The following is a 20,850-nucleotide window of genomic DNA, read 5'->3' as shown; positions in this document are numbered from 1 at the left end:
GCCTGGCTCCCGCTTCAGACCTGAGGGGGGAGTCCTGGCCTCTCATTCCTAAGCTCCTGCTGTGGACCAAATGCTTGGGTCCCCACCCCCCAAATTCATGTTGAAGCCCAGCCCCAAGGGGATGGAACGAAGAAGCAGGGACTTTGGGGGTGATAAGGTCGTGAGGGTGGGTGGAGTCCCCAGGACTGGATTAGCATCCTCGTAAGAAGACGTGATATTTCTCCCCACCCACACTGAGGACACAGCTAGAGGCAGCCATCTGCGCGCCCGGAAGAGGGCCCCCACCCCAGACCCCAAGCAGGCTGGCACCCTGATCTCTGACTTCCGGCCTCAGCAACTGTTGAGAACCGCATCTGTTGTTTCAGCCTGACAGTGTACAGTATTTCTGTCATAGCTGCCTAAGCAGACTCAGACAGCCCCCTCAGCCGTGGCAGCCAGAGTCGCTGGCGGCAAGTGGCAGAGGCTGACTCTGGTCACTGAAGCAGGAAGGGATCTGTGGGAAGATCGCCAGGCCTCAAGCGGAACCCAGGCTGGGCGGGGGTCAGCAGGAGCTGCAGGAGGCGGGGAGCACAACCACGCTCCGGGGACCAGACGCCACCCCAGCTCTGCACCACCGCGCGGCCAGACTGCACCGCCACGGGCCATGGCCGCTGCCTTCTGAGAAGCCCGCCACCACCACGGGTCAGAGCCGCCGATCACACAGCCGCAGGGGCTGCTGCTGGACGTCACCGCCGAGGACACTGCCACCACGGCCAGACCCCAGGGCCACAGGGCACGGTCACCCCATCAGTGGCTCTGCAGGGACCCGCCATCTGACGCCGCACCTGACACTCGACACCCACATGAACTTTAACCGTTCTACGACTCCTCTGGCCCGTCTCCCCTTCCCGCCGACGCTATTATGATGAGCTCCTAAATGACAGGCCTCCCTGGGGGCTCAGACGGTCAAGAATCTGCCTGCAGTGCAGGAGGCCTGGGTTCAATCCCTGGGTCGGGAAGATCCCCTGGAGAAGGGAATGACAACCCCACTCCAGTATTCTTGCCTGGAGAATCCCATGGACAGAGGAGCCTGACGGGCTACAGTCCATGGGGTCGCAAAGAGTCAGATGCGACTGAGCACACACCTGAATGAGCGGATGTGTGTGAGCGTCTTTCAAGGTGACCCTGAGTTTTACAAATGCAAGAGAATGCTGGGACCAGGGGCAGGCTCCTTGTCTTGTGTCTCCGGGTGCTCAGTGAGGCTGGAGAAAGACACACACCAGCTGATCGTGGCCAACACCCCGCCTGCCTCCACCCGAGCGACTCTCTGAGTCGCCCCTCCGCAAGTCCCAGCTCCCTGCAGGTAGGCGGGGCCGCAGGAAGGAGTTGTGGCCAGCGGAGTGTGGGCAGGAGTAACAACCGCCACCTCCCAGCCCTGCGGTCTCCTACACTCATTCATCGTGTGGTGAGATAGGCGTTACGGACACCGGCTAATCCACCTGGTGTGGCCCTAACCCCAAGGTGACTGTGTGTGGAGATGGGATCTCTAAGGAGGCAGCAAAGGTCAAATGAGGTCATAAGGGTGGGGCCCTGATCCCATAGGACTTCGGCCTTTTAAGGAGGGGGAGCAGTTCTCTCTCTCTCTCTTTCTATACGTCTCAGCTCATGCACAGGCACGGCCATGTGAGGACACAGCAGGAAGGCCTGGAGGAGAGTCTCCCCAGAAACCTACCTCACTGGATCTTGATTTTGAGCTTCATCTCCAGAATCACGAGAAAATAAATATCTATTGTGTGAGCTGTCCCTTCTGTGGCCTTCGGTTACAGCAGTCCCAGCAGACGGGTACAGAAAGCATGTAAGATTAAAACACACTGCCATGTCTCTGGCCTGCACCCACACCCCTTGACGTGACCTCCTCCCACTGAGAGCTGGAGCATGTTTGTCTACCCCGGCTTTGACGAGTGAAATGCAGTGCAAACATTCACATCCACTGTTTCTTTGGAGCCCAGCCTCCACCAAGTGAACGGGCCCAAGCCAGCCTGCCAGATGACAAAAATATGTGTGTCCCAGTCACCCTACCGTCCCAGCCAAAAGCCTGTTGGCCCCCAAGGGCAGAACCACCCGAGACCCACCGATGACCCATGTACAACCTGGGCCACAAGAACCACCCGTGAGCAAAGCCAGGGACCAACAGGCCCAGCATCATGAGCTAAGTAGTTTGGGTGTCATTTGCGACACTCTTGAGAGTCCCTTGGACTGCAAGGAGATCCAACCAGTCCATCCTAAAGGAAATCAGTCCTGAATACTCATTGGAAGGACTGATGCTGAAGCTGAAGCTCCAGTACTTTGGCCACCTGATGTGAAGAACTGACTCATTGGAAAGATCCTGATGCTGGGAAAGATTGAGGGCGGGAGGAGAAGGGGACGATGGAGGATGAGATGGTTGGATGGCATCAGTGACTCAGTGGACATGAGTCTGAGTAAGCTCCGGGAGTTGGTGATGGACAGGGAGGCCTGGCATGCTGCAGTCCATGGGGTGGCAAAGGGTCGAAGACGACTGAGCTGAATTGAGCTGTGACACTTAGCAGCATTCTGATACAGTGTCTGCGGCAGACTCCAAGCCTCGTGGGACACGGGAAGCTCTGCAGAGAAGGAGCTTGGATCCTGAGTTGCCGTGGCCAAGGGCACCAGCAAACGTCCAAGCTGAGCAGGGGTCGGCACACAGCAGGCACGACCAGACAGAGTGAGGCCTCCATGCGTGTCCCGTGTGAGACCACAGCACATCAGAGACACTCAAATGCCGAGCATCACAGGGGAAAGCGATGTCAAAAGACACAATTCACAATCGGATTTTTTTTTTTTTTTTTTTTGGCCACATGGCTTGCATGATCTTACTTTCGCAACCAGGGATGGAACCTATCAGAAATGTGAAGTCCTAACTGCTGGACTGCCAGGGACATCCCCACGATTCCATTTAAAGCAGATTTCTCAACAGTAGGAACAGAAGCCAGTGGAATACCTTCCAAGTGCTGACAGGAAATAGCTAACAATACACGTGAGATGAAACACCGAGAGAACAGCATGAACGATGTTGTGGCAATAAATGTGGAAATGTAGACAGATAAATTCACCGAAGTGGAGCTTCCTAAACTAGCTCAAGAAGAAACAGAATTCTCAACAAGTCCCAAACTATTAAAAAATGACTCAGTAGTTAAATATCATCCCGTAAATAAGACACCGGGGGCTTCCCTGGTGACTGAGTGGTAAAGACTCCGCCGCCAACGCAGGAGACATGGGTTCGATCCCTGATCCGGGGAGATCCCACAGGCCATAGAACCATAGAGGAACCACGACTACTGAGCCTGTGCTCTGGAGCCCGGGGACCACAGCTAGAAAAGATCCCTCGAAGCAACAGAGACCCAGCACAACCAATAAGCAAAAAAGAAAGAAAACCCTGGGTCCAGGGAATCTTACAGGAGATTCTACCAACCTCTGAATGAACAGACGACCAGCTTTCTACAGCCCTCCGGTGGACAGGGAAAGAAGGGGCAGATTCTCTTAGTCTATGAGGTCTGAGGGTAGCCCTGCAGACAGTCATTCAAACAGTGTAAGAAAGGAAAATTTACAGGCCAATCTCACTCGGGAACATAAATGCAAAACCCTAAACAAAATAAAAGCAAATTCCGAAAAAGCTGCTAAAACGTCAGCGTGTGTCGGCCAGGGTCCCAGTTGCTGATATGTTAGGACAGTTCAGAGAGGGTCTATTTACAAAGGTGTGGTCTTGGAGGGAACCACCAGCGGTGGTGACTGTATGTGTGTGTGTGTGCAAGTCGCTTGATTATGTCCGACTCTTTGCAATCCCATGGACTGCAGCCCACCAGGCTCCTCTGTCCATGGACTTCTCCAGGCAGGAATACTGGCGTGGGTTGCTTTCCCTTCTCTAGGGGATCTTCCTGACCCGGGGATCAAACCCTCGTCTCCCGCATTGCAGGCAGATTCCTTACAATCTGAGCCACCGGGGAAGCCCACTGTGACTGTGGAGCCCTGGGCTGGTTAGACAGACGTGGAACTGCTTCAAGACCTGGGGGTGGGAGGTCCCTGAACCACAAAGGGGCCTGATCTACACCTTGGGAGGAGTGTGACCTCAGGTAAGGGATCGGGTGTACCCTTTGCTGGGATACCAGGACAAATTACCGTCCTGGAGGCCCGAAGTCCAAGATGAGGATGTCGGCAGGGCTGGGTCCTTCCTGCCGTTGTAAAGACCTGCTCAGGCCTCCGGCCTCGCCTGTGGACGGCCGTCTCCCCCTGCGTCTCTTCACATCACCTTCCTCCTGTGGGTGTCTCTGCGAGCACGATTTTCCTTCTTACGGGAACACGGTCATATTGGATCAGGGCCCATTGCAACAATCTCATGTTAACATGACCTTCTCTCTGAAGACCCTCTTTCCAAATCAGGTCACATTCTGAGGTCCTGGGGGTTTGGACTCCAGTCTATGAACTTGGGGAGGACACAATCCAACCTGTAACACTGAGGTCACCCCAGAAGGGGGAGCCAGGGAAATCAACACCCCAATCTCACGCTCCCCTCTCCCCTGACCTCCTGCTGGGCTCCCCCCACCCGAGGGCACAGGCGCCCATTGACGCAGCCCGTCGGGGTCAGCAGACGGGGCACAGCGTGAGGTGGGGAGGGCTCCCTCTTTGACCCAACACAGCTCGCTCCAGGAATGCAAGGTTGGCTTGACGTCAGACCATCTGTAGACGCACGTCACCTCTTTAACAGATCCACACTCCACACCCACAGAGAATGAGGTCGGGGAGCGCTCACAGCAGGCAACGGTGTGGGGAACCTGAAGCTACATGGTTCCTAGAGGCCGAGGACGGGCAGTCAGAGGCCCCAGGTCCACCAGCGGGAGCTGCTGTGCCTTCCACGGGACAGGGGTGGCCAGCACCAGCCTCTGCCACCCTGGCTGTGGCCAACACAGCAATTCCCGGTCCACCGCAGGCTCCGAGCCCCACCCAGCGCTGGGGCAGCAGGCACCCACGGAGGCCATCTCTCTTCCTCTGGCTTTGCCGGGGGGCCGGGTGCCTTCCTGGCAATGTGTCCAATCCTGTCCTGACAATTGTTCCCTGCCCTCCCAGCCTCCCCAGCAGCTGTGTGTGGCCACGTGACCCTATTCGGGCAGATGAGAGTGAAACACAAAATCTGCTGGAGAAGGGGTCTCTGGGGAAACCCTTCCTCTCCTGATAAAAGGGGCTGAGGCTGGACTTCCTGCTACGGGAGGGAAGCAAAGCTCTCCAGGCCCATTGGTCAGGTCCGAATGCAGTCCTGACTGAGACGGGGCCAAGAGGTGAGGGGTCTGTGCCTACCTGTGTGCGTGACGATGGGGAGGGACTGGAAAGGACCTGACCGCCAGGCCTCCAGGGACATCAAGAGGCTGAGTGGAGGGGGAGGGGCAGCAGGGGACAGAACTTTCTAGGCAGCAGTGGGAGCAGGGTGAGCAAGGAGCCTGGTCTGTTTCACGAACACAGGGAGGCCAGGGTGGCCGGAGCAGTTTGGGGGTCAGGGCAGGGCAGAGGAGGGTCTGAGAGCAGCCTGGCTGGGGAGGACGCCCCATCTTGCATCTCTTGACCTGAGTCTCTAGGCCGTGGGGCCAGACCCCTCCTGCTGGGATCACAGGCTCCCTTCTCTGAGGAAGGGAAGCTGGGGTGCTGGCTCGGGGGCCCCCCAGCCCTGAGGGCATGTCATCCACAAAGCTGGGGGGGGTCATGGCCTGGGAGGGAAGGCAGGGCTGGGGGGCTTGGGCAGAGGGAACCGCAGTGTAGACCTGGAGTCTTGGAAACATCTTTATTGGCAGCAAGGAGGGAATGGCGGGGAGGTGGGGGTGGGCAGGGCTCAGGAGGGACTCGAGGGTCGCTTGGGGGGGCGAATCCGGTCGTTGATCCAGTCCACATAGTTGGCCACGCGGGTGTAGACACCAGGCTTGTTGAGCCTCCCGCAGCCGTCGCCCCAGCTGATGATGCCGTACAGGTAGGCCACGCCGTTCTTCTCGCAGGCCAGCGGCCCACCGGAGTCTCCCTGTGCAGAGCGACCCATCAGGGCCTGAGACCCGCCTGGAAACTGCCCACCACCCCTCACCCCAGCCTCCTGCACCCCAACCCTGAAAGTGCCTCCGCAGGGGTCCAGAGCTGCCCTGGGGTGCAGACTGTCAAGGTAGACCCCCAGCTGCCTGGGGGCAGCGGACTACACAGGCATCCCGAGTGAGGGAGCGGTCCTGTTTGTGCTCCCCCAGCCCCAGAGGAAACGAGGCCTCCGGCTCCTGGACCACCGTTCCTCAGGCCCTGCCCTGCCTCCCTCCACCTCCACAGCGAGCAGACCTCCTCAATCTGGCTCCCCACCCACCCACCAGCTGGCACCCTGCTGGAAACGCCCTCTTCGCCACCTGGCAAACTCCTATTCACCCCTCAGGACAGGTGCAAGCGCCCCCTCCTCCATGAAGCCATCCTTGACCTTCCACAAGGCACGTGCTGGACCTCGTGGTCCAGGGGCAAGCCCCCACACCCTTTGCCACTTCTTCGATGGGTAACCCAGGAAGAGCGTGCAGACCCTTCTGGGCGTGTCTCCCCACCTATGAACTAGGGAGTAAAGCAGCCTCTCCATCTCAGCACTGAGGCGCAGCCCCCCAACCAGGCCTTGATAACTGGGATCAGCAGACCGATCGAGCCCACTTGGAAGAGCGCGGGGTGAGATGGGCTTTGGCCTTCTGTGTCACGTGGACAGTCCTGCCCTTGGTTCGACGTGCCCAGGCTTTGGGACCCGGCATGGGTGAGCACCGATCCTGGGGGCAGCCAGCGACTGGGAGGTGGGCCTCCCGCCCCACCTCCTGGCTGGCCCTGAGGGTCTGGCCACTTTTGGCTCTGAGCTCCGGGGCAGCGGGCTGTCCAGGCTAACCTGGCAGGCATCCGACCTGCAGTCGAAGTAGCCGGCACACAGCATGTTGGGGCTGATGTCGGCCCCATACACCTCGGGGCTGCTGCACTTGTGGTCCGCGACCAAGGGGACCAGCGCCTCCCGCAGCGAGGGGGAGTAGCTGCTCACGTCTGCGGGCCAACACGGGGTGCGGGGGGAGCTCAGGCTGGGTCGGGCCACCGCTCCTGGGGGCACGACCCTGGCCCCCTGCCCGCACTCACTCTCATCCTGGTGGCCCCAGCCCGCTATCTGGCACTTGTGTCCCGCGGGGAAGGGGCTGCCGGGCTCAGGCAGGCAGATGGGCTGGACAAACTGGGAGCGGACAGCACAGCGCTCCCCTTTCTTCTCCAGCCGGATCAGGACTGGGCGGGAGAGAGGTCGGAGGTCAGCCTGCTGCGCGGGAGCCAGTGACAGCCGAAGGTGGCCACGGAGTCACATGGGGTGCAGCCCGCTGGGCCACGGGGCTGTGTCCTGGGAGGCCCAGGAGGTAACTGCAGGCAACCTTCCCCCTCCTCCTCCCCTCCTCCCTCCCCCACCCCCATCTCTCCCATCCCTCCCCCCAGGACTCCCCCAGGCCTGCCTGGCACCTGCTCCCAGCACACAGCCCCGGTCAGAGCCTCACCGAGGTCGTGGTCACTGGGGTTGAACACGGAGTACAGTGGGTACGGGATGTACTTCTCTATGCCAAACGTCTGCGTCACGTCCGTCGTGCGGTTGAAGAAGTGCTGGCCCAAGACCACGGAGACGCTTTCCCTGGGGGGGCTGTGCGGCAGGGGCTGGTGGCGGCATGACCCTCAGGCCCCTGAGGTCGGCTCGCCCCTCCCCACGGGCACAGAGCATCCAGGAGACGACCCCGGGGGGGTGACACCGCACAGGCCCCCGCCCCCAAACCCTGGGAGAGACCTGAGCAGGGGTGCAGCGGGCTGCAGCGTGGTGGGGCTTGGCAGGCTACAGCCACACCCATGGTCCTGGCAGCACCACCTCTGAGACCAGGGCCCGCGTGAGCCGGGGGCCTCTCATGTGTCCAGGTGGGCTCGCTGCTGAATGGGGCCCAAGCTGGTGCAGGTCCAGGTTGGGGCACGGTTCTGCCCGGTGCCCCTGGCCTGGAAGCAGGCCTTCCTGTTAAGTCACCCAGGGGTCTAGGAGCCTGAGCACTCCTCTCACCCAATGACCCCCATCACACCTGCCCATGAACACCCTGCTCCAGCCACCTGCTTGGCCCAGGCCTGGGATCACTGCTCTGGGGCCCTGCCCGCAGAGGGTGGGTACCTCCACCCAGCTGGGCCCATCCCCTGATGTGAGAAGAGCAGGCCAGCTCCTCTTCTCCAGCCTGTTAACCACCCCCACCCCACTGCGTACCGAGGAGGATCAAGGGACGTTTCACAGGTCCAGCGGGGAAGTGGGGGGCCCAGGCCACAGGCTGCCCCCACCCCCACGGTGTAGTCCTTAGGGTGACTGGTGGGGGGAGTGCTCATTTCGGACGCTCACGCAGCCAGACCCCAGCCTGCCCCAAGCCCCTGACCCCTGGGATGACACTGGACACCCCCCTTCCCGAGGAGAGTCCCTTCCTCCCAAGGCAGAGAATTTAGGAGCAGGGGATGGGCAGGCCTTTCCCGGCTCTGAGCTCGCTGCCCCTACCCCTGGGGTGTGGTCGTGGGCCTCTCACCCTTGACCCCGACCCCGGATGCCAGCCCCGGCCGTCCTTGCCCACCCGGAGGAGGCCCTCGTGTGGGCAGAACCTCAGGCTCCCCGGGCTCCTGCATGGGGCCACCTGCTCCTTCTGGGCAGAGGCGGGGCCGGAAGGGGCGGGGCCTCAGGGCAGGTCACGCCCACCGCCCTGCCACGCAGGCGCGCCGCCACGCCCCGCCACGCCCCGCCACGCCCACCGCCCTGCCGCGCAGGCGCGCCGCCCCGCCACCGCCCTGCCCCGCCCGCCGCGCCCCAAGCTCCAGACCCGGGAGCTCCCGAGAGAGGACCGTCCACCCGGACAGAGACTGGGGACGGCGCCACGGGGCAGGAGCGCGGCGGCTCTCGCAGTCTCCGGGTCCAGCACCGAGCTGAGCGCGGAGCCCCACCTGAGTCAGAGGGGCGACGTGGAGCGGAGGGACCGAAGGACGGGGCTTACACGGGTAAGGTGGGAAAGCGCGAGTGATGCTTAGGAGCGGCAGGAGTGAGCGCGGATTGCTGGCGGCGGAGCCGGGACGCCGCGTGTGGGGCCGGGCGGGCGGGCGGGCGGGCGGAGAGGCGGGTGGTTGGAGGGGGGACACAGGGATGGATCGTGGACACGGGGGCCCAGGGCCGCTCACCTGTTGGAGAAGCAGTGGGCGGCAGACACCACCCAGCAGGTGTGGACGAGGCTCCCTGCACAGAAGTTGTTCCCGATGTAGATGGCGGCCAGCCAGGGATGGGAGCCGGGCAGCGAGGAGGAGCCGCCAATAATGCGCGGCCGCAGGAAGGTTCTCTTCTTGTGCCTCTTGCCGCAGGTCTGGCGTCCAGCTGGCCCAGCAGCCGCGGGCCCAGGGAGGGTCAGCAGGGCCTCGGTGGGCGGGGGCTGAATCCTGGCAAGGGATTCTGGGGACACAGACCACTGGATCGCGCCGCAGGTCCTGGCTGTGTCCAGGATTCTCTAGGCCCCCAGTGGTTCACTGGCCTCCAGCCCCAGCCTAGGCAGCTCCTCTGAAAGAGGACCCCAGCTCAGGCCCAGCTCTGCTCTTCTGGGCGGGGCACAGGACTTACCCTGAGCCTCAGTTTTCCTCATCTGCAGGATGGGGAGAACTGCACCTGATCACAGGCTTTGCGGGAGCCAGGGTGGCCCAGCATACCTGGCAGGTTCCTATCCCTTCCAGCAGCCTGGGACCGCAGAGCCAACCCGGGATGGGTCAGGGAGCCCTGGGGCAACGGGGCCAGAGGGCAGGCTGGCCTCTTGGAGCCACCTACCCCCCAGGGGCTAACCCCAGGGACACCCAGCTATCCGTGTCCGTGGGGACTGTCGGGGCACAGTGCAGAATGCGTGGGCCCCCTGACCTCTGGTCCTGACCCACTGCGTGGCCTTGGTCCAGCCCCACTGTGGTGAGCCTCAGTCTCCCCATCTCTCAGATGGGCCCATGGTCCTCCGGGGAGAGGCGGCTGGGCATGGGGGTGGAGTGGGGAGACCCCAGTGGGGGTGGGGCCAGCCCGGTGCCCACCCTGCTCCTCCCGAGACCACCTCCGGCTGCTGCGCCCACCGCAGGCCGCCAGGCGGCAGTACTCCCAGGAGAGGGCGTTGTCCTTCACCACGTAGCACCAGGGCCTCTCATCCTTGTCTGGGTTCCTGGTGGACGGGGACAAGCGGGTGGGCGTGGGTCACGGCCCCTCAGAGGCAAGGGGAGGAGATGGGGACGCCTGCTGGGGGGGTTCCTGACCCGCCCAGCAGCTTCTGCTCCTGCAGAAGGTTCTGAGCTCCAGCCCCAGGCTCCGCTCCCTGGGCGGCCTCCCGAGCAGAGGGGTCAGGGCCGTGGGGACAGTGCTGACCGGCAGTAGGCGTGGGGGCCCAGGCCCAGGAGGGCCGCGGCACCCACGGAGTCCACGTGCAGCTCCTGGTAGAGCAGGTCGGAGTTCCAGGCCAGGCAGCTGAGGCCCGAGGCCGCCGTGCTGGCCACACCTCGATATTCTGTGCCCGTCCCCACGAAGCAGCGCTGAGCAGGCACTGTGGGCAGAGGGAGTGCGGTGAGCCTGGGCCACGGGCCGCGGGGCCCACCCTGCTCCAAGGCTGGGCGACTCACCGATGTTGCAGAGCCGACCGGCGTAGTCTGGGGGGCAGGCGCAGACGGTGGTGCCGGTGGCCACGATCAGGTGGCAGGAGCCCCCGTTCAGGCAGGGGCTGCTCAGGCAAGCTGCGGGGGAGCACTCGGGAGCTAGGCCTCGGCCCCAAACCGGGGGCGAGGGGGCGGGTGTCAGGGCCTGGTTCCCGCCCCGGTGCCCCTCTCTGGGTGGCCCTGGGAAGTCCCTTTCCCCGAGGGCAGGCTCAGTGACGTGGCCCGCCCCACCGGGCTGCGCCCTTGAGTACCTGTGTGGCGGGTCCCCTCGCAGCGGACCTGGCCCCCCGCGCACTCGCACTGTTCCACGCGGCCCTGGTGCACGCGGGCCCAGCGATCGCCTGGCTCCAGGTACTCGTAGCGGCTCTCATCAAAGCACTTCTCTGGGGAGGGTTGGGGGGCCACAGTGAGCTGCTGCTCCCCGCCCGTGGCCGGTGCCCCGCCGCCCCGCCGCCCCGCTCACCTGTGCCGCAGTCCTGGCCGGTGAAGGCCGCGGGGCAAGTGCAGTGGTACGACTCGGGGTCCTGCGTGCTGGAGCATGAGCCCCCGTGGAGGCAGGGGCCAGAGGCACAGGGGTCCCGGGGGGCTGGGCACACGCGGGAGGGAGGGGGGTGTCTGAGAGCCCCGCACCCGCACCGCGATGCTCCCTGCTTGCCAAGGGCCCGCCGCCTTCAAGATACCCCTTCTAAGGCTCCTCGGGGCGTGTGTGCCCTGCAGGCCTCCGTCCTCCCCATCCTTGCCCAGCTCTCAGACCCCAGGCAGGTGGGCCTCTGACTCCACATCCAACACCCTGAAAGCCGGACCCGCCGCAGGCAGCACAGGCCCCTGGAGCGCCCTGGCCCCAGGAGCACATCTCCCGGTCTGCGGCCCTGTGCCGGGACCCCTCGAGCCCTGTGGGGCTGAGCCTGACCAGCAGGGGGCGGCGTGGCCCCAGCAATAGCCAGAGCAGCTCTGTGGCCCCCAGAGAGGGCAGGACCCTGCCTTGTGGGTGGGCGGGTGATCCCCACTCCCCACTCCTCCAGCCCCCAGGCCTGCAGTGGGATGAGCCGCAGACAGGACAGGACCCCCCACCGCAGCTCAGCTCTGACGCCCCCAGGAGATCACCCCCACCCCGGCTCCAGACGCCTGGGCACCCACCTGGGCGCCCCCGGGGAGCGGGGTCCTGCACACAGTAGCCCCAGGCCCGGTCCCGGTCGTAGTTGTGGGTTGTGGCACACCTGGGGGTGAGGTGTGCGCTGATGGGGGGTGCGCCCACAGACCGGCTCGGTGTGACCCCGACTCCCTGCAGGGCGCCCTGGAGCGCTCTCCCGCTCAGGCCCTCGTTCGTCCACTCCACCTGCTGCATGCCAGCCTCAGGCTGGAGTCGGGGGGGTGGAGGGCAGAGGGTGGGAGGGCCTCCAGGGTGGACACGGGGGCGCGGGGACCCACCACTTCCTGTGGGCGCTTCCCTCTGCCGTGCAGGAGTGCAGCATGCGGCCGCCGTAGCGGAAGGGGAACCTGCAGGGCTGCCCGGCCTCGGTGAGCACTGTAGGGGTGGCGGGAGTGCGGGGAGGGAACGGTGGTCAAGGGTTCCCGCGCCGGATGCCTTCCGACCACCATCACCCTCCCCACTCCACCCCCTAGTGCTGCGGCGGTCCTCCCAGACCGCTGCCTCCTCCAAGAAGCTCTCCTAACGCACCTGTGCCCCCAGGGCTGTTGGAGGGGGCTCCCCTGGGCAGGGGGGTGAGCCCGCCACCAGGGGGCCCCTCTGCCTGGAGTGCTCCCGCGGCTGCAGTGCTGGGGGTCGCCGACGTTACAGGGGTCGCAGGAGTTACTGTGGCATTGTGTTCTGGGGGCTCCCTTTGGCTCTGGGAAGGACGGAGAGGGCTGTGATGGGGGGTGTGGGGCGGGCCCCTCACACAAGGACCTGCCTCCGTTTGCATGTCAGCGTCCTGAGGCCTCGGAGTGGGGACCAGGGGACACCGGCTGCAGCTGAACACTGTCCCTCCCCGCCCGCCCAGTCCAAGGAGCCGGGACAGCAGCACCACTGCCATCCGGGCTTGAATCCTGGGGTTGGGGTCGGACGAGAGCAGCTGTGTGGCCTTCGGAGCCCCCCCACCAACCTCAGACACGTGGACCCAACAGAGGCCCAGAGGGCAGGGAGCAGCCCCCGAGCAGGGAACCAGCAAGTTGGAGCCCCGACGTTCTGTCCCCCAGGCAAGCCCAGCACGCCTACCTCGGCGCCGAAGTTCCGCTGTCCCCACGTTGGGCCCCTCACCCCGTCCACACCCTGCCCTGGCTTCGCCCCAGGGCCCGGAATGGGCCCAGGGTAGCCCGTGGTCACAGTGCTGGGGTCAGCGCTCACCCTGGCAGCCTGGGTCTGTGCCCCGCGAGGCAGCAGCAGCAGCAGCAGCAGCAGGGCCGACCCGGGCGAGGGGCAGGGGCTGGCGACCCGGGCCCAGCGCCCCATGGCTCCTCCTGGGCTGGCGTGAGGAGCAGCGGGACGCGGGAGCAGGGTGACGGTCAAGGCCGCCTGCAAATGATTAACCCTGGCTGCCTCCCATGCCGGGAGACCCGTACATCCGCCGTATCTGCCGCCCGGCTCACCCTGCCTGGGCCAGTGGTCCCCTCTCGCCTCCACCATGCTGTTCCTGGACCTGACCGCGTCCTCCAGGCTCGGCACAGACGCCTCCTCCAGGAAGTCTTCCAGGATGACGTGGAAGGAAGGGGCCTGGGCCCCCCAATCCCAGCTTCCGGTCCCCACCCAGCCAGAGGGCTGGCCACTGTGTACTTATGAGCTGTACCAAGCAGAGCAGCTGTACGTGCTGGGCCCTTTGGTGCGGCCCCATGGCCACCAGAAGGCCCGGCGCAGAGGAGCGTGTGCGCACTGGGCTGAGAGTTGAGGACAAGGCCCCGGACAGGGACCTCCGCCACCATCCTCCACAGCACTTCCGTCTATCCCTTCCCAGGGAGAGCCTGGGGTGGGGCCTCCCGTGCGAGGGGAGCAGGGCGGAGGCCTGCCCCCAGCACCCCGCCCCCACAGCTCCTGGACCCACAGGCCTCCGGAAGCCCAGGACCAGGACCACCCAGGACCACCTGTGCCATCCCACCTCCCCCTTCCCGAGCCCCTGGCCAGGCACGCGGGCCCACAGAGAACCCAGCTTGGGGCCCTGCCCTGGTCTGGGGGCACTTTGCTCCCTGACCCATGAACGAGGACAGGGTGTTGCCCCCCCAGACACGGCTGGAGTCATCGCCCCAGCCGGCCTTTGGTTTGTGACTGCAGCCACGGGCAGAGCTGCTCCGGGACCCGCTTCAGCAGTTTGAGGGGGTCACAGAGGCCAGGAGACCCCGATCCCCATGAGTCAGCTCAACTGCTGACATGGGGCGGAGGGAAGGGCTGCCCCAGAGGGTTGGCCTGGCACTGCAGCCGCCTCACTACACCCCCAAACTGCCCTCTCTGGGCCCCCGTTTGCCCTCTGTGCAGAGAGAGGGAGCGCAGAAACGGGGGCACCCAGCTTTGCAGGCAGTAGGCGCCGGGCCTTCTTCCACGCAGGCACTCTCAGGCCCAGCTCAGGGCACAGCCCGTGGCCCCGGGCGTGCTGAGACTTAGGGCCCTTCTGCAGACCCGGAGCATGTCTCCTGGGGCAGGGCGCTCAGCACTGGCTCCGTCCGCCCAGGAGCCTGGGCCCGCAGCACCATCTCTGCCTCCCTCCAGCCCACGCCCTGCCCGCTGCCTGGCTGCCACCCTGTCCCCCCCCCCCAGGCCCCAGCCTCAGGGCCTTTGCACAGGCTGCCGCCCTTTCCCAGGCCTTCTCGGGCAGGCAGGGCTCCCCTGACATGGTAACTGCAGCCTGGCCCTGCCAGACCACTTGTCTACACAAGGCTGGGGCAGGGTGGCCTGACGGGTGCCCGGGCTGAGCCCCGCCCCCACTGGCAGCCGCCCTGAGAGGACGACCCTGCGGGGCCCCTGGCACATAGCGTGGAGCAGACAAGATGGGGCCTGGATGTTGCAGGACCTCGGCCGGCCGCCCACACACTGGGCCCCGCATCCCCTGAGGTCAGCCTTGTCTCCCTGCCCGCCGCTGACCTCACCCCCCTGAGCCGGTTCTCCCCGGCCCATCCCCCGCGACGTGCCCAGGGCCACAGGGGCCACGGCTCCCTGGGGACAGGGCCTCTGCCCCAGGACCCAGCACGAGGCCGACAGTCGGGTCCGCACTGACACTTTATTGCGGGAAGGCTGGGCTCCAAGCAGCAGGGACCGGGCCACCAGCCCTCTGAGCCAGCCCTGGCGGGCCTCTGAGGCCAGGCCCCCGGGGGCAGCTGACCTGGCCTGTCCGAGGCCCCCGATGGGGGGCTCAGCTGCCCCCTGAAGACCACCACTCTCCACGCGCTTGTCCCGGCCGGCAGCCTGGGTGCAGGGTCCGCAGAGTTGGCTGGCGGGCCGCAGCCTCAGACGAAGGTGGCGTGGTGTGGGCTGGCCTTGGGCTTGGCGGGCCCTCCGGGGACGGGGCTCGGGGCAAGGCGGGCTGATGTCGGGGCCCCGCCGGCCCGTGGCCTCCAGGGGGCCGTCCGCACCCCCGGGACGCTGCTGGCCGGCCCCGGCGGTGCGCCAGCAACTCGGTCCATGTCCGCGACTGCGCTGACCGGGGGGCGTCGGCTGCCTCGGGCCCCGCCTGCTGTCATGGGGAGAGGAGAGAGGCTGTCACCCGCCTGCCCACCCTGGCGGGAGATCCCGGCTGCCCTCCTCGCTCAGACCCTGCCAAGGGGTTCTCGCACCAGCCCCGCCTCCGCCCCGTGTATCCCAGGGGCGGTGACCTCTGCCCTGCAGCCCCTCGGCCTGTGCTCCTGGGAGCACTCAGCAGGCACCCCGAGGAGGGTCCCAGGTGGAGGGGGGTAGCGGTCTCCGGAGAGTGGGCAGGGGCGAGGGCAGCTGCGATCCTGAGTGCTGGGGGCGGGGTCTGGAGGTGCTGGGCCTGGGAGGCTCGGTGTGCTGGGACCAGCGGGGCCCCTCGTCTGGCAAGGGGACACCCGGGGCTCCCTGCCCGGGTCCACTGCAGCCAGGAGACTGGGGACAGCTCACCCACCCAGGGCTGCCCGCCCAGCTGGGCCCCTCCGGGAGGAGCTCAGAGGCAGGGCAGCTCCCCGCCGCCCCCCACCGCCCCTTGTTCTCCTCCCTGGGGTGGAGGGCTGTCTGTAGCCGAGGGGCGTCAGGGAGGCGGTCATGATGGGGGCTCCAGGGAGACGCGCACTGCTGGGCTCAGGAGCACGGAGTGCTGGGTGGGGCTGTTGCAGACGGGCCGAACCCTGGGAGCAAAGCCTTCCGCAGGCACTCGGGGTCTGCACCCACGGGCCGCACTGCTGGCTTGTCAGGGCCATGGCCCCCAGGCCCGGGTGGGCAGGGGGCCCCCGGGGCCCTCCTGACCTGGCCCTGCCGTGGTCCACCTGCCGGGCCCCCCTCCACGCTCTCCTGCTCTGCCAGCAACACCGCAGGCCGAGCGCCCCTTCCTCCAGCCTGCTCGCTGCTCGGAGCAGCCAGGCCCTGACTCCCAAGTTCCCCCTTCACCCCCAGGAGCTCCAGGCTGCCTGGGACTGCCTTGGAAGCTTCCAGATGTTGGGGTAGGCAGCCACACCTCCCCGCCCACCACCCCAGGCGGTGGTCACTGCCGTCGTCACCCTGGCTGGTCCCGGGTGGGGCCCCAGTGGGACAGAGTGAGATCCCCAGGAGCCAGGCGGGTATGGGCAAGGCACAGGGCACTGGGCGGACCCTCAGCCTCAGCCCCGACACTGGGCTCCCCAGGTTCACCCCCAGGACAGGCGCCAGGCTCAGGGACACAGGCGCGACTCCAGACCCCGGTTGGGCCAGGTGTAGGCGGGACACAGCGTATCTGGGGTGGTCTCGGTGAGCCTGAGGCCAAGGACCCTCCGATGTCTAGGGTGCAGGGGAAGACACTCCCCCGGTGGACAGGCTGGAGGAGGGGGCTCCAGCTCAGGAACACAGGGTCCCGCTCCCCTGACCACCCCTCCCCGCCTGCGGGGGAGGGTGCAGACGGCTCCTTCTGCGGGCCAGAGGCCTACGAGTGAGGGGGGGCCGCGGGGGTCTGCACCTTGCTTCCCCAGCTGCTCTGTGGCCCCCAGGACCCCTGGGGCAAGTCTAAGCCAGCAGCAGGGGCCCAGCGTCCTCTAATTTGATGGAGGTGGCAGGAGGGGTTCCCATGGCAGATCAGCCTCGCGCCTCCCAGGGGGGCTGCCCAGCCACACGCGTCCTGCTCGGCAGTGTGACGGTAGGGGTGGAGAGCATTTGCAAGGAAAGCGGCCTCTCCAGGGCTCCCAGGGTCCAAGGAGCAGCCCGGGAAAGATGCTCCTCCCAGACCATCAGTCCTTTAGTCATTCAACAAACATTCCGCTTGGGCCTGTCACACGCTTGCCAGTCAGCCCCCGGGGGGCCAGGAAGCCCCGGTGGGGCTGGCCTGCCCTTGGATCTGGGGTGGTGGGGACGGGCGGGGGTGTGCTCCTCAGCCGCCGGCCCCCACTTGGGCACCTGCCTGGAGCATGAAGAGGCTTGTGAGCCCACACACACCACGCGGCACAGCCCGCTCCTCTCCAGCCCCGCTTGGATGGACCCGCCAGGAGAACGGAGGCTGGCAAGCAGGGTGGGCCCAGCCACGGGCTCGGGATGGGCGGCTACAGTCCAGGCTCCTCCCGCCGCCCAGACTTACTCCTCTGAGGCAGCAGTAGCCCCAGGCCTGTGACTCAGTGTCAGGGGCACCGCCTCTGTGCCAGGGCCTGCCCATGGCGACTGCTCTCCTGGTCTCCCCATGACCCTCCTGGCAAGGGGTGGAGCACAGAGGACCCCCAGCCACCCACCCAGAGCTCAAGGGCCACCACTTCCAAGGAAGCCAGGCTGCCTTGTATACCAGGCTCACTCCTGGCACCAGCTGGCCCAAGTCCTCTGTCCAACATCTCCGCAGACCCCACACATGGGGCCAGAGCCGGAACTTCACTGCCCACCCCTCAAGCTGCCCCAGGGGTTACAGGCCAGGATCCCTGGCCAACCGGATTCTGTGCTTCTGACTGGCACAGCCAGCCCCTCCCTGGGGGCCCCCTGCTGGAGCCCTCACAGCAGCTGGGACCAAAGAGCCCCTCCTGGGACCCTCCGGGCAGCCCCTGGCTAGCGGCCGGTCTGCTCTGGCCCTCAAGGCTCCACGTCGGGAGAAGGATCTTCCTTTGGGGGGCCGGCGGGGCTCCCGACAGCCGTGGTGCAGCCTGACCCCTCGGCCACCCCCAGGGTCATGGTCTGGCCTCAGCCTCCAGACCTGCTGGGCCCTTGCAAGGCCCTCGCTGGCCCTGGGAACCCATCCCACTCAGCTCCCTTCCACGGAGGCTGCCTGGGCCCCCAAGGGTAAGTCAGGGAACAGCCCAACCGAAGCCCTGGTTCACACGAGGTTCCCCCCACCTCAGCCCCCAGCATGTGTCTGTGATGGGGCGGGGGGTGCCTGCTCAAAGCCCCTCAGCAGATCTCTGCTGAGCACCTGCTGGGTGCCAGGGCTGCAGCCCATGGCAGCACAGGGCAGGCTGGGGGCCACACGGAACGCAGGCGGGCAGACCTGGGGGTGGGGGTGTGGGCAGGGCTGCCCCAGCGGAGGTGGTGGAGGTCATACTACCAGCCACCAGCGGCCCGTGGCTTCCACTGGGAGACACCCAGAGGCCAGGTGGCATGGCACCTGCGGGGCACTCGGGGTAGACACAGAGAAGGGGATGTGAGGGGGACAGACATGCAGCAAAGACCCAGGGCCAGTGACCTGAGTGGCCAGGAGGACGGAATTGTCCTCACCCATGCTGGGGCCTGGGAACGGGTGTTGGGCCAGCTCGGTCAGCCCCAGGGAGGCCGGGGAGCTAGCCGGGTGGAGGTGGGAGCCCGGGACATCTTGTGGGAGGTCCGCTAAGGTCTGTCCTGGCCAGGGCAAGGCCGGGGTTCTGTGCTGGAAAGGGGGTTCTGGATAGAGCCCTGGCTGAGGGCTGCCCTCCCGGGACCCCCGAGCACCCACGTGTCCCTGAGAAAGTCCAGCAGCTGCCACATCTGCCCTGGAAGTTAGGTGTGTGCGGTGAGGGTGCCCCTCTGCGGCCCAGATGGAAGGGCCAAGCCACTGCCGGAGAGGGGGTGGCTGAATGGACAAAGTGCGGAGGAGGTGGCCGGGGCGGGAGGCACCTGGAGCAGGCAGACGGGGCTGGGCTCCGGGCTGGGGAGAGCTGCACAGCTGTCCCAGGAGGCCCTGACGCCCTGGGCGCAGGCAGTGGCCCGCTGCGGAGCCAGGCGGGCTTCCCTGGTTGTCCGCGGCCCAGGGCTCCCGCCTCACCTGGGCCTTAGCAGGTGAGACACGCCAAGGCTGTGGCTGGGGGCCCAGGCTGGGGTGGGGGGTGGGCGGACAGGGGCAGAGGGGCTCCTGGAACTCGGGGCCACCCCGAGGGCACACGGTCTGGCCGCCTACACTGCCCAGTGGAGGCCGTGGCCCTGTCGGCCTGGGTGACGCGCCCCCTGGTTTCCATGGAAACCGATTTACTAGGCCACAGCGACCCCTGACGGGGCGGCCACGTGGCAACACTTCCTGGGTCCGCGGAGAAGTGACTGCGGGCCCCTCCCGCTCTGGGCACTGGACGTGCCTCTGGGGGCCCGGGACTCGGTGCAGGGCTACGAGTCGTCCAGTGCTCCTTGGGCTGAGCCCCCAGCGGGGCCAGGATGGTGGCGAGGGCTCCTCGGGAAGGGTAAGGGAGAGCTCGGCCCCTGACCCTGGGCCCCTGACCCAGCGCTGCTGGGCAGCACGAGGGGGAAGCCTGCCCAGCACCTGGCGGGGGCGGAGGGCCCGTCCGTGTGCAGAGCGGGCGTGGGGGACACACTTCTCTCAGCCCAGCGCCCGCCTGCACCCTGGTTATGGCACCCCCTGAGCGCTCAGCCGGGGGCAAGGCCAGGACCCACCCTGCCCGACGCCTGGGGGCGACGGGGTGCTGGGCCGGACCCCACCAGTCAGCACTGCCACGGCTCCTCTCGGCCTCGAACACTGTGCTGTCTCCCTGGGAACACAGGGCCCTTCGGGGTGACTCCCACGCCCTCGCCACACCCACCCATGTGGACAGGGGCGTCTCGACCCCCCGGCTGAGTGAGCCCTGAGCCCCCTGCAGGGCCCTGAACAACGTCCTTGGACCTGACACTTGCTCCGTCGGGGCCAAACACTCATACCCACACCCAGCCGGTGCTCCCCGGGGCGGGACGTGCCCACCAACTCCTGGGGTTTAGCTGGACACCAAACAGGTTAACAGGACCAAATCCGCAGCAGGCCATGCGGCAAGGCCGTGCCCTGCGTGGAGACCGCGCTGGGCACAGTCCGTCCAAAGGGCTCTGACAGGCCTCTGAACGTGGGCGCTGGGGACCGAGGCCCACCCTGACGAGACCCTCTCCTCGGGGTGGCGCAGAGCTGGCAGCCCTGGGTTCCACATCTCACGGCCTGGTGGCACGGCCGTGCTACCTCTCACCCCGGACAGAAGGGGCTCGGTGGCCACCCTCTAGGAAGCAGCTCACAGTACCTATAACTGGGGGCGCACGCTGCATGAAACCTGCCAATGGACCCCAGGAATAAGCACACTGGCCTAAGGGTGCCCGCAATGCCCCCTCTGGCTGGAGAACCCCTGGTGCTGTTCTGAGTCACCAAGGTGAGCCCAAGGCTCACGGGAGGAGTGGAGGGTCCCTCTGGTGAGCACCCCGTAGGACACCCAAGGAGGCAACCATCCAGGGCCCCCACCTCACTGGGGGCTGGGGGGCGGTGGGGGTGGCCGCGGTGGTCAGGAGCAGCTGCCGGTACTGGCCATTACCTGGGTTCCTACCCACCAGTGCACGGGGATGGGGTTCACATGGCCCCAGCAATATGCCGGGAGATGCAGGTACCCATCCGTCACCCTGCCCAGGCTCCGGAGCGAGGGGTAGAAAGAGGCCCCACTGGGTAAACCGCGTGGGCTCGATGCCCGAGCGGAGTGTGGAGCTGGGGAGGACGTAGCTGGACCGCAAGCAGCCAGCACGCCTGCGCTCTGGGTTCACTGGGGGCGAGGCAGAAGGATCCGGCCCTGCCGCCTCACCCAGCAGGG

General features: G+C 66.1%; 2 protein-coding genes across 5 annotated transcripts in view; both read right to left on the bottom strand.

The window, feature by feature from the left end:
- Positions 1-5,810: 5,810 nt before the first annotated feature.
- HGFAC (HGF activator) lies at positions 5,811-13,671 on the bottom strand. 4 transcript variants are annotated; one of them, XM_070462461.1, is made up of 14 exons: positions 13,327-13,671; positions 12,419-12,587; positions 12,169-12,265; positions 11,878-11,957; positions 11,204-11,326; positions 10,992-11,123; positions 10,708-10,818; positions 10,457-10,631; positions 10,132-10,256; positions 9,253-9,517; positions 7,569-7,708; positions 7,168-7,308; positions 6,929-7,077; positions 5,811-6,055 (listed from the first exon to the last, which is right to left on the bottom strand). In XM_070462461.1, the coding sequence occupies exons 1-14, from the start codon at positions 13,654-13,656 to the stop codon at positions 5,873-5,875; spliced, it is 2,220 nt and encodes a 739-aa protein (XP_070318562.1). In that variant the 5' UTR covers positions 13,657-13,671; the 3' UTR covers positions 5,811-5,872. The 4 variants fall into 4 exon arrangements, with proteins under 4 accessions (XP_070318562.1, XP_070318563.1, XP_070318564.1 ...); XM_070462462.1 differs by having other exon boundaries at positions 10,171-10,256; XM_070462463.1 differs by having other exon boundaries at positions 13,085-13,409.
- A 1,254-nt stretch (positions 13,672-14,925) lies between these two features.
- Positions 14,926-20,850, bottom strand: part of RGS12 (regulator of G protein signaling 12) — a 120,549-nt gene continuing 114,624 nt past the window's right edge. Inside the window, exon 18 of the mRNA XM_070462459.1 lies at positions 14,926-15,395. Coding sequence (XP_070318560.1) covers positions 15,169-15,395 — 227 coding nt within the window. The 3' untranslated portion in view covers positions 14,926-15,168. The remainder of the gene's footprint in view (positions 15,396-20,850) is intronic.

This window comes from Odocoileus virginianus, unplaced genomic scaffold, assembly GCF_023699985.2.
Source record: "Odocoileus virginianus isolate 20LAN1187 ecotype Illinois unplaced genomic scaffold, Ovbor_1.2 Unplaced_Scaffold_5, whole genome shotgun sequence".
NCBI classification, from domain to species: domain Eukaryota; kingdom Metazoa; phylum Chordata; class Mammalia; order Artiodactyla; family Cervidae; genus Odocoileus; species Odocoileus virginianus.
Note: the sequence above shows the minus strand (reverse complement) of the source record. Positions and strands in the feature narration are given on the sequence as shown.